This window comes from Saimiri boliviensis, chromosome 5 (assembly GCF_048565385.1).
Source record: "Saimiri boliviensis isolate mSaiBol1 chromosome 5, mSaiBol1.pri, whole genome shotgun sequence".
Taxonomy (NCBI): domain Eukaryota; kingdom Metazoa; phylum Chordata; class Mammalia; order Primates; family Cebidae; genus Saimiri; species Saimiri boliviensis.
In genome coordinates this window covers 133,562,717-133,579,385 of record NC_133453.1, presented here as the reverse complement: position 1 = coordinate 133,579,385, position 16,669 = coordinate 133,562,717, and the positions used below count along the sequence as shown (strand labels likewise).

General features: G+C 46.0%; 1 protein-coding gene across 4 annotated transcripts in view; it reads right to left on the bottom strand.

Annotated features, from left to right (window-relative positions):
- Positions 1–1,518: 1,518 nt before the first annotated feature.
- The window catches only part of ABHD2 (abhydrolase domain containing 2, acylglycerol lipase), a 110,678-nt gene continuing 95,527 nt past the window's right edge, over positions 1,519–16,669 (bottom strand). For all 4 annotated transcript variants that reach the window (XM_010349828.3, XM_074400003.1, XM_003921632.4 and 1 more), the window contains 4 exons: positions 14,725–14,835; positions 11,534–11,603; positions 9,446–9,530; positions 1,519–7,398 (listed from right to left, as the gene is read on the bottom strand). In XM_010349828.3, coding sequence (XP_010348130.1) covers positions 7,202–7,398; positions 9,446–9,530; positions 11,534–11,603; positions 14,725–14,835 — 463 coding nt within the window. In that variant the 3' untranslated portion in view covers positions 1,519–7,201. The remainder of the gene's footprint in view (positions 7,399–9,445; positions 9,531–11,533; positions 11,604–14,724; positions 14,836–16,669) is intronic.

Genomic DNA, 16,669 nt, shown 5'->3' with positions numbered 1-16,669 from the left:
TCACCAACTATCATCAGATGAGGAGGCAATGACTTTAGGAGGAAACCAGTCTTCAGTAGAGATGCGGGGATAAATGTGGTAGAGAACATGAATCAAAAAAAAGCTGTGGGTGGCACACAGCCACATGGAGAGAAGTGTTTAATTTATCCTCTTTGGGGAGGGGTTTGCCAGTTCAAAGCCAAATTGCCTGTTATGTCTTTCAACCACTCAGATATATGGTAGCACTTTTATGTCCTCCCTCTAAAGACATCCAAGAGAGAAGTAAGGAGGGGAGGCTGTCATATAAAGGATCATCCAGTTAGGTGTTTGATCCTCACCATGGGAAAGTGAGGATCTAGAGCAGAGACTAGAGCAGAGAAGCCTGTTAATGAAAGACATAATTAACAAACAGCATGACTGGGGCGGTGAGTGAGGGGTCAGTGAACACAAATGCTGTGGGGCTGCCTCACGAGAGGCCAGCTGTGTGCTACTGGCCCTACCTGACTGCATTAGCATGTGGCTGGCACTGACCTGCCTCACGCCCCACACCTGAAATCTCTTCCATGTAGTCTTTTCATAGGTAGTATTCTTTGCAAGTTGGTTTTCTTGGGCCAAAATAGTCTGGTTATTTTGTAGGGGATAGGAATCGAGGGGAAGCTTGCTTACCAGAGAGGGATGAATTTTGAAATTTGGCATTGGCGATTTCTAGATCTTGTTAATGCACAACCTCTAAAGCTAACACTCCAGATCCTGCCTAACTTGACAAAGGTTTTGTGTGGCCAAGGAGGGAAGGGAGCTGTGAGCCTAAGTCTCTTGGGGCTGGTACAACTCTCCTGGCTGAGCCAGTGCCTGCTCCTGGGACACCCTTAGCTTGGGTTGAGACAGATTCAAAGAAGAAAACACCACCACCACCCAACCAACCCAATATAATCTTCACTTAGGAAATGTTCACCTAGTCTTTTCAAAGAACATTATTGGAAAAGCACACACATCGCACATGGCAAGCACCATTTATATCTTGCCTTGCATTTTAATGCCTATATAGTTCACTTTATGAAGTTAAAACACAGGCCAGGCACGGTTGCTCACAGCTGTAATCCCAACACTTTGGTAGGCCAAGGTGGGAGGACTGCTTGAACTCAAGTTTGAGATCAGCCTGGGCAACACCACATAAAACTAAAAACTAAAAAATTAGCCAGGTACAGTGGTGACCCCCATAGTTCCAGCTACTCGGGAGGCTGAGGCACGAGGATTGCTTGAGCCCAGGAGATCCAAGGCTGGAGTGAGCTTGTGATCAGACCACTGTACTCAGCCTGGGCCAGAGAGCAAGACCCTGTCTCTAAAAAATAAAAAAGTAAAAAACAGATATTTCCCTGATTTTAGTTCTTGGCTTTCTTGCCTGGAGAAGATAGGATGGACTAACATCAACTGTGGTGCAAAAATGTTGTTTTGTGTATTTCCATCTCAGCTTTGGTGAAGACACAGGAAGAACCCTATTAGATAGAAAACTGCCATTATACAGAGGACACACAGCCACACCACATTTTTAGTCTTTATTTTTTAAGTAAAGAAATTCCACTGAATCAAATATAACAAAATTACAGTTTTTGTTTGTAATGATCTTCGTTCACCACCACACAATCATAGTAGAATCAAAAGTAATGTGAGAACATCAAATGATCAAAGACATCATTTTTTTAGTATAATTTCTTAATAAAGGTAATATCCCCATATTTAGAAAAAATTGCATTGCTAGTTGCAAATCTTAAACACCTCAGTGCTGAAGGATCCTGTACTTCCCCCCAAAGATCCAGCAGCACAGAGGTTTTCAGAACACAAACTCAAAAATACAGTATTTTCAGGGCAGCATTTTAAGTTTCAGAAAACCCAAACAAAACAGAACAAAACAAAATCAGAATTAGGAATGTGAAAGTGATGGTTCTCAAAAATCAATCTGGAAGCAGATCTGCCAACAGAAGAATGTGGTTGAACAGAGTCTAACCAGGAAAAGGAGAGTTGCCAACTCACTCCCCTCCCCCCTCCCCCCAGCCCTGGCATCACTAAGGCAGCTGCAGCGGCAGAAGTCAGAAGCTCAGGTACAGTGAAGGTCTTCCTGAGGCAGTGGGAGAGACCCAGATCATCTGGAACTGGTGTGGAGAGGTGACAGGATTCTATGTGGACTTGTGCTTTAGGAAAACTAAAGAGGCCTAAATGAAAACCAGACAAAACCTAACTCCTACACCCAGGAACTCTGTCCACCCACATGAACAGCCTGAGAGAGAGAGTGGTTGGCGCTAGGACCTCGGGGGTCAGCAGCTCATCTAACTGCACAGCATGGTGATCTAGAAGGTGTACGCCCACAGAGAGAAAGGGCATTTCTGCAGGTGCTCTCAGCGGACTGTCCCCAGCTTATGGCAACAGATTTCTTGGCTATTGGGGACGAAAAGCGAGAGATGGTAGGTTATAGATTTTATTACTAATTGACAGGAGTCTAGTTAAAAGCTGACAACTTCATGGAACTCAGAATGTTACACTTAATCCACCAGTTAGAAATTAACTTCAGCTTATTATTACTAGAGGTGCATGAAAGCTCTACCCACAATCATGCTAGGAAAAACAGTTCAGAAAACGTGGGCACTGACTTCAAAAAGGAGCATCGGTCTACTCCACAGCCTGCCTCCAAGGGCCACTGCAGGAGGATGCCTGCCTGGCCTGCAACATCGGGGGCAGCAGTAGCAGCAGAGACGGGAAGGAAGCGGGGCCTTGCCTTGGGTGGCATTCCAGCTCCCTCTGCCAGCAGGGGCCAGTCCCCACTTCCTTAGTTTCAACTACAATTTGGCAAAAGCAATTCTAGTTTAATCGGGGGTGGAGGGGAGGCAAGGGGGCTTACTTCCCTCTGCTTATGATAACACAGGTAGAAGAACCCCCTTCTGTCAATTGCTTGGCCCTAAATGCCACAGGCAGGCTACTTTCCATGGCTTTTCGAAGCACCCAAGCAATCCAAGGTGGCTTTGAACTACAGAGTAAGGCCAAGAAGCGTGAAAAGGGGCCAGAGCTGAGGTGTTTGGGCCAGATCTGGATCACTCAGATTGTTGAGGGGGGGGTGCGGGGCATAAGATGACAAGGAGCCCACAGGCCACTTGACGAAATTCTCTGGTTTTGCTGTGGCCTCACTTCAAATTTCCACAACAGAAGAATTTGAATTCAAATGCCACAATATTGTTGTAATCCCAGGGATTCTCTAGAGGCAAGTTAAGGCTTTCTGGGCAAAGGAAACAATTCCAGACGATACTGTGACAGAATGCTGCAGTGACATGCTCCCTCATGATTCTCCTGTCCTGCCTGAAGGACAAAGACCTATGAGTGACTTCAACTTGACGTGATGTTTCACTGATCTTTCCTTCAGCTCTAAGTCAGAATCAATGCCACAGGCAAAGAAAAGCCTCTTACATCTCAGACATCTGCTTGCCTAGCAAACACAAACAAGAACACATGTATTGTTTCCCTGGAGCTGGCAAAACAGATCTCAAGTCACACAGTTACAAAGAGAGCTCTCATTCAGATGCCGGGCATATAAGCTCAGCTACCCAGAAAGTCCAGCTTTAATGAAGGCTGTGGTTTTAGAAAGAAAGCCTGAGCAGGAAGGATTTCTGCCCTGGGAATTCTCAGTGCTCTGCCTGAGTCACACTGGAGGCTCCTCATTCCAGGGGCCAGCACCTGCTACAGTCACAAGACCACCCTCAGAACAGCAAGGATTTTATGACAATGGGGACTCTGAAGAGAAGCCAGTCAAAGACATAGGGTGTTGGACAAGATCAAGGGTCTTCACCAGAATACAGACGCCCCCTCCCTCCAAGTCCCCTCAGCGTGAGCCATGAGCCATTAGCCCTGACACAGCCGTTTCCACCTGCGAGGGCTGCAAAAGCCAAGCTCACGCAGATGTTCAGCAACGCTCAAGCAAACGACGTGTAAATAGACGAAGTGGTCTTAGACGTGGTCTAGGAGAAGGGAACAGGCTTAGAAAAGTAAGGTGATTTGCCCACGATCCACTGTGAATTAGAGACAGTTAGGAAAAGAACCCAGGTATATTTCCACTCTTATGGTGACTCGTAAGGTTCCCAGTAAGTATGATGTGCTGCAGAGAGCTTAAAAGAATATCGTAACCAACAGCTTTCTGCTTTCATTCTGCTCTGGAATCATTTGTGTAAACTCACAGCAGGAAAAGATAATAGTTTTCTTTAAGTCTGTTAAACTCACTTCTAACATAAATACATTACAGAAAGGGGATACGTCACTTAATCCTAATTTGACAGGAATCAGTTACCTTCAAGTGTCTTCAAATTGCTGAGGAGACACAGTCCCAAAGGAGAGATGTGGATGCTTCTCTCCATTGGTTTTAACACATTATTCCTAAAATGGAATTGTCCAGATTGATGTAACTTATAGCCTCAATTTGATTTTCAAATATAATATTCAATCACTCTTTAAAAATTCAGCCTTGTTTTAGCCCAGATAGAACCTTAGTGGCAAGAGAGGCATTCATATCATCATCAGAAATGAATGATTTGTGGAAGAAAGGCGAGGACACCTGGAGGAAGGGAAAAAGATGACCTATCTGTAAACTGCTGCTCCCACATTTATCAGTCAAGTTTGTGTCTCTGTAAATTCAATGGCTCTGTGCTCTCATTCAGGGACAAACAAGAATTTTCTTGTAAGACAGCCACAGTCACATTCTCATTTCCATGCCTGAGAGCCTGGAGCTTGAACAAAGGGCTTCAGTTGATTTCATGTGAGCCAAAATGGAATGTGAGTGCCATTCAGAGTCACACACTAAAAAGATTTCAGCTGGGACACTGGCTCCTACAGTTGTGGGGGAGCAAATTCCGGTTGTGTGGCAACAAAGGCTATGCTGCCAGCCCTGCCTGTCCTCCACAGGGGCCACCGGGGCTGCCATGCAGACCAGACCCCAAGGACACCCTCCCCCACACTGGTTTGTGTGACAACAGGGCTGTCTTTTCTCCTCTCCAATTTCTGAATGGAGCTGGCACCTGGGCCAGCCCCTGTTTTGTCAGATAGGCTAAGGGGTGTGGCCTCAGGCAAAAAAAAGGAGCCTCTCGCTCCTCTGGGGTGGTGATTCAATCCCAGAAAGTTATTGCTTGGTTTACCTATTCTCATAAAAACTCTTGAGAAATGAAGGCAGTAGTAGCAGAAAAGATGACTATGAAATCTTCTAGATCACAGCTGTGCTTGGGTGAAGGGAAAAGTAACAGAGGAGAGGGACTAGCTTCCAAACTGAGCGGTAAAGTGCCCATCTGTGCTAAAAGAACACAAAAAGGAAATGTATTAGAGAAATAATACATTGTGGGGGAAGTCATAATGATAGAAGTTAAGGAGTGTCAGGAATTATACCAAAGCAAAGTTGAGACCACAGAAATCTCAATCTTCTGAGATAAGGGCTGGTTTTGATGTTATTCGGATGATCTGGTGATTGTCAGAGAAAACAACTTCTTCAGGTTACAGACATTACAGTCACAGTCACTTGAACCCATGCCCAAACCACACCCACCTGTGGGCCAGAGGGTTGACATTCAGGTGACCAGGTGGCTTCCTTGATCCCTGAAACATCCATGCAGACCCACTATTTATATTCCAGTCTGTCCTGGAGTCAAAGGAGATGAAGGAGGGAAAAATCTCTTTTTAAAGTATCCAGGCAATTTTACTCATAGTTCTGTTTAGTTCCAGAGAGCAACTAATGATTTTTCAAAGTGCAGGGTTTTTAGATATTCAAGTACCACAGGATTGGAGAAAAGGAGTACTTGAAGCCTAGAGTTGCATTTTCGCTTGAGAAGACACACTTTGGAAAGATCTATCCAAAAGACTGCAAATATAGGCTATTAAGTTAAAAATCTGGTTTCAGAGTAACACCCTCTTAGGTTGGAAATATCTTTCTCCAAACTCAGATCCAGCTTTTGAATTGTTTGGTATCAAAAGCCAAAGTTAAAAGGACTTGGGTTTAAAAACTAAAATGACAATTGAGTGCTTAAAAAAAAAAACAACCTCAAAACATCTTTTTATCAAATAAGGGATAAAAAAAAAGGTGAATGCTGATATCTACATGCTTAGACTGGGAGAACAGCTCCCGGGTTCCTCTGGAGGGATGTTCTCTCAAATCTCAGTAAACTGAGTTTGTCATTGAACTTTGGACCTGGTAGTGTGCTCAGAAATCTACCTGGTCCAAGTCCCCCATTTTAGAGGCAAAGAAATCAAAGTCCACAGGGACTTTGTCCAGGGTGAAAAGCAGAGCCCAGGCACAGCCCATATGCTCAGCCACCCAGAGCCCTTCTGAGACATCACACTGTGGTCACACAATGGCAGCTCCATGGCCGGCCTTGCTGCTCTGGAGGCCTTGGGATTACAAATTTCAATAAAACGAGCTACGAAGATGTTTCCAATTTAAGGGCGCCATTGAACACCATTTTCAAAGTCTGCCTGGTGATGAGAATCACCTGGGGCAGCTGTCAAAAATTAAAATCCCCAGGCTCCTTCCCAGATCCAATGAATCAGCCTCTCCGAGGGGAGGGACCTGGGAGGCTGAATTTTTAACAAGTGCCCCACGTAACTCTCAGCAGCAGCAGCAAAGTGTAGGGGAAATGGTTTTAGAAGACAGGGTAAAAACTCGGCCTGTGACTCAAAGGAATTTCGTCTGCCATTTAAGAAGCCACACTCTGGCCTGGGAAGCCCAGCTTCTCAGGCTTCCAAGCTGAGCTGTGTCCTCAGCATTGGCCTGGAAGGGTGAGCTCTTTTTAAGGTCTATGTAAGGACACATAAAACCATCACAAAATGACATATATCCTTCACTGTTCTCAGGGAAAAGCCTTTTGATGGCAAAGCAAAATTGCTATTCAGACACATTTTTAAGTAGAGAAACTAGATGTACTTGGCTTAAAAGCAACCTGGTGCTGAAACTGGACAGAGGGCAAGAACTCTGTCACTTGTCACCATGGCTAACAATGCAATGGAGAAAACCAGTAACTAAGCACAAGAATAGCCTGGAGCTCCCAGGAAGAGCTGCCTACTCAGAGACAGGTGTGCATGGTGGGTGCCCCCTGCTGATGGTGTGAGGTCAGATCCAGGTCACTCAGGGATATGGGAGACCTGAAACGGGGCGAGGGGACGCAGCTTCCGGAGGAGGGCTGCTGGAGTGTGCCAGAGTCCAGAGGCCTCACTCCAGGTCGGCCTCCACCTGCTCCGTGTCGGAGCACTGCGACTTGTTACGCTCCCATTGGCAAATGGCGTTGGCATACTCCACCACCAGCTTATCCATCCACGTCAGGGGCTCGGGGAACAGCACAGAGCCCTCAAAGAAGCCCAGGTGGCCCCCGTGCAGAGGCAGCACAAACATGACGTTCTCCCGTTTCTCTGCAGGGGAAAGGCAGCTGAGTGAGTTACTGTTCTCCAGTTTGCTCCAGGATGCTGGCTAGGGTAGCCTGGGCTTTCCCCACAGAGGGGTCACCTAAGTGGGGAAAGGTCACCAACCTCCACTCACTCTGCCTTGTTCACCGAAGTGGGGGGCAGGCAAGACAGGGGCATCTAGCAGGTTTTAGAATACAGCCTGGCTTTGGAGCTGAATGGGCACCAGTTTAAGAAGGCCTTAGAACTCTAAGGGGTTCTCAAACTTGGCTGCATATTAGAATCACTTGGGAAGTTCTTAAAGCTCCTTAAGCCCAGGCTGGCCCAGATGAATGAAATCAAAATCTCTGGGTATGGAAGGTGGGGAGGTGTGAGGGAGGAGAATTCCCGAGCATTGGTATTACTTCAGCTCCCCAGGTGGTTCAATGTGCTTCCTAACTTTGTGCATTGGAATCACTTAGGATAGAATGCACATTTTGATTTTAAGCCTGAAGGAAGAGCTGAGATGCTGCATTTCTGAAAAGCTCCCAGGTGATATCCATGCTAGTGGTAGGGGTCAGGCTCTGATTAGGGATTCACAGCATTTACAGTATTATTTACTAGAGAACAAGGAGAATTCAATAAAGTCAGTGATTTTTCACTAGACATTTATCTTCAAAATTCTTTTTTTTTGAGACAGAGTGTCGCTCTTGTTACCCAGGCTGGAGTGCAATGGCACGATCTCGGCTCACCGCAACCTCCGCCTCCTGGGTTCAAGCAATTCTCCTGCCTCAGCCTCCTGAGTAGCTGGGACTACAGGCACGCGCCACCATGCCCAGCTAATTTTTTGTATTTTTAGTAGAGACGGGGTTTCACCACGTTGACCAGGATGGTCTCGATCTCTCAACCTCGTGATCCACCCGCCTCGGCCTCCCAAAGTGCTGGGATTACAGGCTTGAGCCACCGCGCCCGGCTTATCTTAAAAATTCTTAAAGCTGCAAGTTGTGTTAAAAGATGCCCAAGCTCTCAACATCACATGCTAAGCGGCCGTACTGAGAATTAATAACCTGGAGCTTGACTTTACTTTTTATTTTTTTGAGACAGAGTCTTGGCTCACTGCAACCTCCACCTCCCGGGTTCAAGTGATTTTTGTGCCTTAGCCTCTCTAGTAGCGTGTACCACCACGTCCGGCTAATTTTTGTATTTTTAGTAGAGATGGGTTTCACCACGTTGGCCAGACTGATCTCAAACTCTTGACCTCAAGTGATCAACCTACCTCGGCCTCCCAAAGTGCTGGGATTTAAAGGCGTGAGCCACCACACCTGACCCAGTTGCTTCTATCTTTAAAGCAGATGGAGAAGCTGTCACAAAAGATAGCAGAATCTGTTTTTTTTTTTGTTGTTGTTTTGTTTTTTTTTTGCTTTTCAAGTCAAATTTTACTTTATTTTATTTAGCCATTTATTTGTTTTTAGAGATAGGGTCTTGCTCGGTTGCCCAGATAGCTTGCTATAGCCTCAAACTCCTAGACTCAAGTGATCTTCCTGCCTCAGCCTCCCAAGTAGCTAGGACCACAGGCATGTACCACCATGCCCAACCAATTTTTTAGTGTGTGTGTGTTTTTCTTTTTTAGAGATAGGGTCTTACTATGTTGCCCAGGCTTGTCTCAAACTCCTAGCCTCAAGTGATCCTCCCATTGCAGCCTCAGAAAGTGCTGGGATTATAGGTGTGAGCCTAGTCTCAAATTTTAAATCTAAATATCTCTTTATGTTGAACTTTCACACTTAAGGGAAACCTAACCCTGAGATAATTTCACAGAACATCAGGTGGCTCCCCAGAGCCCACTGGCTATGGATATACATGACAGTCCTGTCTAATGCCCTGGGAGCGACACGAGGGGGACCTGATGACCAGGCCCCGTCACAGCCCGAGGACTTTCAGACCACACAAAACACTGACTGCAATGAGATGTCTTTCCCCACAGAGGCTGGCCTCCAGGAAATGACAGCATGGTGAAGTGGCAGAGTTTACTGTGGCAATTTGCTGAGCTGTTGAGAGGGCAGTAGGAAGAAACACTTACCTGAAAGAGATTTTGGAATGGTTAGAAGACTTTCATGCACCAAGGGATCATCAGCTGCATTAACCAGCATGAGAGGCACGTAAATCTGCAATAAGAAAATAAAGCAGAATTAAATTACCGATTCCCATTTTCAGACCCCATCGATTGAAGGCTCAATCAAACTCACTGCTAGACATATTTCTGAAGCAAAGGAAAGATGGTCACAGCTCAACGGGTGGAGTAAGGGTGCCTGGTATACTCTGGCAGTGTGACGAGTTCCATCTGCTGCTGTGACTGCTGCTCTGACAGCAGGCAAGTGCAAAAGTAAAGCTTCCTGATGATCATCACAGTGTTTCAGATTAGCCATGCCTTTTAGGAAATGACTTTACAATGAATTACGTATGTATTCAGTTTATATCGCGGGAGGGAAAAATGAAGTGTACTCCACATTAGGAAAAAGAGATTTTCTAGAGAAATCTAGGCCAAGGCTAGACACAGTGGTTCATGCCTGGAATCCCAGCACTTTGGGAGGCTGAGGTGGGAGGACTGCTTGAGACCAGGAGTTTGAGATCAGCCTGGGAAACATAGCGAGACCTGTACCCCCATGTCTATTTAAAACACAAAAACAAAAACAGAACAAATCAAAAGAATCTAGGTCAGGCGTGGTGGCTCATACCTATAGTCCCAGCTACTCAGGAGGCTGAGGCGGGAGGATCACTTGAGCTCAGCATTCCAAAGCTGCAGAGAACTATGATCACACCACAGCACTCTAGCCTGGGCAACAAAGCAAGAGACTCTGTCAAAAAGAAAAGAAGAAGCCGGGCGCGGTGGCTCAAGCCTGTAATCCCAGCACTTTGGGAGGCTGAGGCGGGTGGATCACGAGGTCAAGAGATCGAGACCATCCTGGTCAATATGGTGAAACCCCGTCTCTACTAAAAATACAAAAAAGTAGCTGGGCATGGTGGCACATGCCTGTAATCCGAGCTACTCAGGAGGCTGAGGCAGGAGAATTGCCTGAACCCAGGAGGCGGAGGTTGCGGTGAGCCGAGATTGCGCCATTGCACTCCAGCCTGGGTAACAAGAGTGAAACTCCGTCTCAAAAAAAAAAAAAAAGAAAAGAAAAGAAGAATCTCAAGGTTGAAAATAGGAGTAGGCTGGTGGATACTGGAAAACCATTGGCAGGGTTGCATTCAACATCCACTTTTTCATTTTAGTGGAGGTGGTACTGATGGGGAGAATCAGACGTCGGTGAACAGTCATATTGAGGCAGTGAACGATTGTGCTACCCTGCAAGTCTCTGATGTTGGCTCTAGACAGCTCAACATTCCTGTAATGGCTTAAATGACGACACCAAAGGCCTGATGCTGCTAAACTCGGAGGGCTGGCCGGTCAAACAGCACAACTCCAGTTCCTAGTGATCTGCTTTACAAGGGAAAGGTGCGCCAAATCTATAGGTGACCACTGACAAGGAGAAATGGGAAGTCCTGTGTGTGAATAAGTCAAGTGCGCAAAGACAGAACGAGAGGGACTGGCTTGTTGGTCATTCAGGTAAAACAAACATATGGAGATTTTGGTTGGCCAGAAACTTAATACACACAACGTTTATTGTAGCTGCTAAAAATGGCATTAATACAAACCAGTTTACCTCATTAACAGACATGCTCCTCATTACTTTGATGCAAAAACACATCCGTCTTACTCTGCGCTTACCAGATCATGGCAGGAATTCTGAGTTCAGTCTCGGGCACCATGGTAACAAAATACAGAATGGCCAGAAGAGGGTCCAGGATGGTGAGAAACCCAGACAGATCTCACTGGTCTGGCAGAAACCAGACAGGATTATACTGTCAAAGGAAGACTAAGAAAAAAGTGGGTGTTGGAGCAATTTTAAGGGCTCTCACACAGCCATGGGAGCACTCCAGTCTCCGGGCAGCTATGGGATTAATGTATGGTAGTTACAGAGGGAGAGAATCTGGTTCCATAAACAAATCCAAGCTAAAAACTACTGGCTGGAGGCAGAGTCCCACTAAGCTTCCACCAGGAAAATGTAGGAGGGCTATTTATTGTGTTGTGTGTGAAGCTGATGGAGTGACGGTGACGGCCACTCACCCTGTGCAGGTACCGCATGCAGCTTTCTTCCTCATAGTATTCCTTCAGGGAGTTATAGCCATGAAACTTCCTGAACATGCCAGAAAAAGAAAAAAAAGGGAAAGGACAAAACATTTGTCATAAGATCAGAATGCTGAGCCAATTGGGGCTCCAGTTCCTCACACTAACATGTGGCATTGGTAGAGCAGACAGAGGCAGGAGCTAGGCCTGAATGCTGAACTGATTTTTATCACTGTTCCAGATCCTGCACTAACTCACCATATCGATGCAATGTATGTAGGTAGCAGGGTTTGAGGCTAAGAGCACTGGCTTTGGCATCTCGGTTCAAGTCCTGCTTCGGTCATTTACTGGCTATGGGACCTTGGACAAATGGTTCAACTTCTCTGAGCCTCAGCTTCTCCTGTATAAATGAATCTAAAGACAGGGCCTTACTCAATGGAACTGTGAGACTTATGATGTTAAAGTGCTTACTAGCATTGTGACCGACCCAGAGTAATGACCCTGTAGTAATTGTTATCTATAGCAATTATTAGTATATGTTACATCTCTTGAGACAGCATAAAACCAGATGTCACTATAGATACAGAAAAACTGAAATTCAAGGGCATTTCCTAGAACTTTCAACAGAGTTCTTGGTGGAGTACAGGACCACTGTGAATTGGAAGAGAATATGTATTAGAGAACAGAAACAAGACTGTCGTTCAAAGTTACCAATTCTGTCCATTGACCTCTGACTACTCTCTGTATCTCTGACTACGGAGCAATAGTCAGAGCTAAACTGGCATGTAACAAAACCACTGGTGCTCGGCATGGATGAGGAGCTGTAGCTCTGCTCTGCTCTGTGCTCCCAGAGGCCCAGCAAGGTTCAACCTGGAGCTCCGACACCAGGAGGCCTAGGCCAGAGGATTTCAAAACCTTTCTTTCTTTCTGACACAGTTTAGGGCTTCTGGCTTCTGAGTGGTGGGTCTTTCTGTTCGGATGCATCTCTAAGCTATCTTGCCTCCCCTGAAGCTGTGGATCTCTTCTATTACCAGTCTCTTTCGACATCTCTGCCTGGGAATGACCTGGAAAACTCAGGCTGGACTATTAGGGCCCTCTTAACAGGGAGGAGGCCAAGTGTAGAGATCATCTCTAAGAGGCCTGTCCTTGTGAAATCAGTTCCTTTGTGGAATCAGCAGGGAGGGAAAGCAATCCATCCCTCCAGTATTACTGGGATGGATCTATGAGGAAGCCACAAGACTGGTCATGATCATAAAACTGCTCCTATCAATCGCTATTAAAGAGGAAGGACTTCAGAGAGTGTTGAGAAACATTCTCTTATGGGCTTAAACAATTTAGGAGATAAATGGGAAATTTAATTTGTTTTTTCTTACCAGACAACACAATAAAGTCACATACCTCATCTGAAGTGAGGGTGAGTACGATTCATGTTTCACCTTCTGAACATACTAGCAATTTCCTAGTTTTCATTTCCTTTGAGAAACACTTAGCAGGCATATTTCAAGGTTACTTGGTGTAAGAAGGCCACTAAATTCTCATAAGGAAGAAAAGTAGAGATCCTATACCCTCAGGTCAATATCTGCCTATCTATTAGATGAAGAATAATTGCTTGCTTTAAACCACATCTAAAGATATCAAATAATTTACTTTTTATTTTTAAGGGACAGGGCCTTGCTCTGTTGCCCAGGCTGGGCTGCAGTGCAGTGTATCACAGCTCACTGTAACCTCAGTGCTGGGATCATAGCTCACTGTAACCTCAAACTTATGAGCTCAAGTGATCCTCCTGTCTCAGCCTCCCAAACAGCTGAGACTACAGGTGTGTGCCACTATGTTTGGCTATTTTTATTTTTCAATTTTTTTATAGAGACAGGGACTTGCTATATTGCCCAGGCTGGTCTCAAACTCCTCATCTCATGTGATCCTCCAGCCTGGACCTCCCAAAGTGCTGGGACTGCAGATGTGAGCCACTGTTCCCGGCCTCAAATGATTGTTAAATGAAAAGGATCACGTAAAGAGAATGATGAGGTCAGAGGTCAACTTTACCTTTTTCAGCTAAGGCTAACCTCAATCAGAAACTACTGGTGCCAGGAAAGAGGATACTGTCAAGGCTGCAACCTTGGGTGCCTGGAGGAGCCAGGCAGGTGAATGAATAGATGAATGAAGTGAGCAGTATTTGCATCTTTCACCCAGAGGGGAGTCTTTAGGCCCCAGAGAGATTATGTCCATTTTGCTTGAAACACACAGCCTTCTTGGTCTATCTTCCGTTTTTCTACGCTTTTTTTTTTTTTTTTCTTGAGACGGAGTTTCGCTCTTGTTACCCAGGCTGGAGTGCAATGGCGCGATCTCGGCTCACCGCAACCTCCGCCTCCTGGGTTCAGGCAATTCTCCTGCCTCAGCCTCCTGAGTAGCTGGGATTACAGGCATGCACCACCATGCCCAGCTAATTTTTTGCATTTTTAGTAGAGACGGGGTTTCCCCTTGTTGACCAAGGTTGGTCTCGATCTCTTGACCTTGTGATCCACCCGCCTCAGCCTCCCAAAGTGCTGGGATTACAGGCTTGAGCCACCACGCCCGGCTTTCTACGCTTTTTGTTGTTGTTGTTGTTGTTGTTAATTTTGAGAAAAGTCTTGCTCTGTCACCCTGGCTGGAGTGCAATGGCATGAACATGGCTCACTGCAGCCTTGACCTCCTGGGCTCAAGTGATCTTCCTGCTGTGGCCTCCCAAAGTGTTAGGATTACAGGCGTGAGACACTGCCCCTAGCCAGTTTTTCTACTCTTGTTAGAGACATAGAGAAGTACAAGAAATATTTCATTTGCCTTTTGCTCCACAGCAGAATGCAGACTGATATGGCACCTGACACTTGCCCCAGTGTTGAGGCTAGACAGGTGGGTGAAGATGGCCCAAGCTCAGCCTGTACACCCCAGCTTCCTGAACCAAGCTAACTATGCTATGGAGGAATACAGAATGAGCAGTCAGATCTTCTTCCTATTTTTCAGGAGAAACCAGAAATTTAAATTTTTCTGTACAATCTTGTGTTTTTAAACACTAGACACTACTCAAAGAAAAAAAAAACAACACCCTTAACACTGAAGTGAGCAGAGCAAAGCACCAGTACTGGGAAGAGCTGGCCTGAAGCCTCCGGCCTGGCACCCGGCCCCAGCCTGTCCCTTTCCTGTCTGCGGGGACACACCTCATCACATTGTCGTCAATCTGCATCAGGGATGTTGCTGTGTAGAGCCGGCTCAAGTCCGTGTCCTCCAGGTTTTGGGGTTTCTTAACATGGTCTCCAAAAAGAGCTTGCCTAGAGCAAACACAAAAGCAAACAGAGACTAAGATGTGGAGGATGAATAGCCAGAAGACAGAGCAATGTGGTCAGTTACAAATAGAACTTTAGCCCTTGGAACGTCGCAGAAGATGAGCTGGTGCTGTTGATTTATGAGTAAGTGCAGAAAGATGAATGTCAAAACCTTATTTCCCTTTTCAGGGGTGCCCAGACAAACTAAAGATTGGGTTTGAGCCTAGATGAATATTAAAAACCTTCAGCTCAGGGGTGGGGGGCTCAAGATGGGCCCTGTGGTGAATGGTGGGCTGTGGGCCAAGGCATAGGGGCCTCGTCCTTCCACTATGTCGACAATGTCCTCTTGGCAGAGACCCTTCCCCTTAATGAGCTGTTTGTGTTGCTTAACAAGGAAGACTCAGTGTGCAGAAAGGAGAGGAAAACAAACAAAAACCAAGGAAGACAAGGGTTAACCCATTTAGCGTTTGGCAAATCAACAGCTTTCCAGTGTCTTAGATAAAAGCTAAGATCTATTCAGGAGAGCAATCATTTCTTTTTTTTCCCTCAACCTCCAAGTGGAACCAGCATTTCTATTATGAAACAATCTATCTTTTTTTTTTTTTTTTTGAGACGGAGTTTCGCTCTTGTTACCCAGGCTGGAGTGCAATGGCGCGATCTCGGCTCACCGCAACCTCCGCCTCCTGGGCTCAGGCAATTCTCCTGTCTCAGCCTCCTAAGTAGCTGGGATTACAGGCACGCGCCACCACGCCCAGCTAGTTTTTTGTATTTTTAGTAGAGACGGGGTTTCACCATGTTGACCAGGATGGTCTCGATCTCTCGACCTCGTGATCCACCCGCCTCGGCCTCCCAAAGTGCTGGGATTACAGGCTTGAGCCACCGGAAACAATCTATCTTGAGAGGATGACGTTAGAGGTCAGGGTCAGAATGTACACTTCTGGCCTCCCTTCCCAGCCAAGGGCTCTCAGTCACACACCTGAAGGTGGAATGAGTTCGCTGAGGATGACCCTGCGGTGGGAAGGAGTTATTATGGTAACTCGATATTCTGCTTCCACTCACAACCTCTCCAAAAGAACACATTTCCGTAGCATTTATTTTTTTAGAAGAATATTAGGAAGATTATATACCTATTGGATAGAATTCAAAAATTCAAAGTTACCCTAAAATTTCTAAATGTTTGGCTTTCTGTAGGAAATTTGAAAAATGTAAATACTTAAGAGTATACTCAAAAGACTCTCATAATTTGAACCTTCTGTACTGATTACTAACAAGACTGGGTCCTTTAGCAAAACATATGTTCCCTGTGAGGAATCACTTTCAACTCCAGAGGTGTAAAAAGGCAGACAGAGGACTTGGACTTGGTGTCAAAGGCCTGGACCCACCCCTTTCCGCTTCAGGCTACAAAATCTCTGCAGCCTCCAGGTCCAACCAAACCTTAGCTGAGCCCCACGTACCTCTGTGCCCAACGCACGGCTTAATCTCAAACACGAGCCGAGTGGGAGCAGCTGATTTTCCAGCCAGCACAGGGGACATAAGTCTCCCTCTGCTCTCCTTCCTGACATGAGGGCACAAGGTCATGTCTGGCAACGTGGCAGCCTGATGGGGCCTTCGAGCCCAGCCTTGCTTAAGTGCCATGTGAATGCCCACCCATAGGAAGCCCAACCTGGAGTGTGAGGCCTGCTTTAACCACTGGAATAAAGAGAATAAGCAACTGATAATTTAGTCAGATTGCTTTTCCTAGAATGGTACAAAAATCCCCCAGATTTTTTTTGAGTGCGCATGTGTCTCAGGCGCTGGGAGCAATCAAAACATTCTTAAGCCCTCCAGTGCTCTCCAGTTT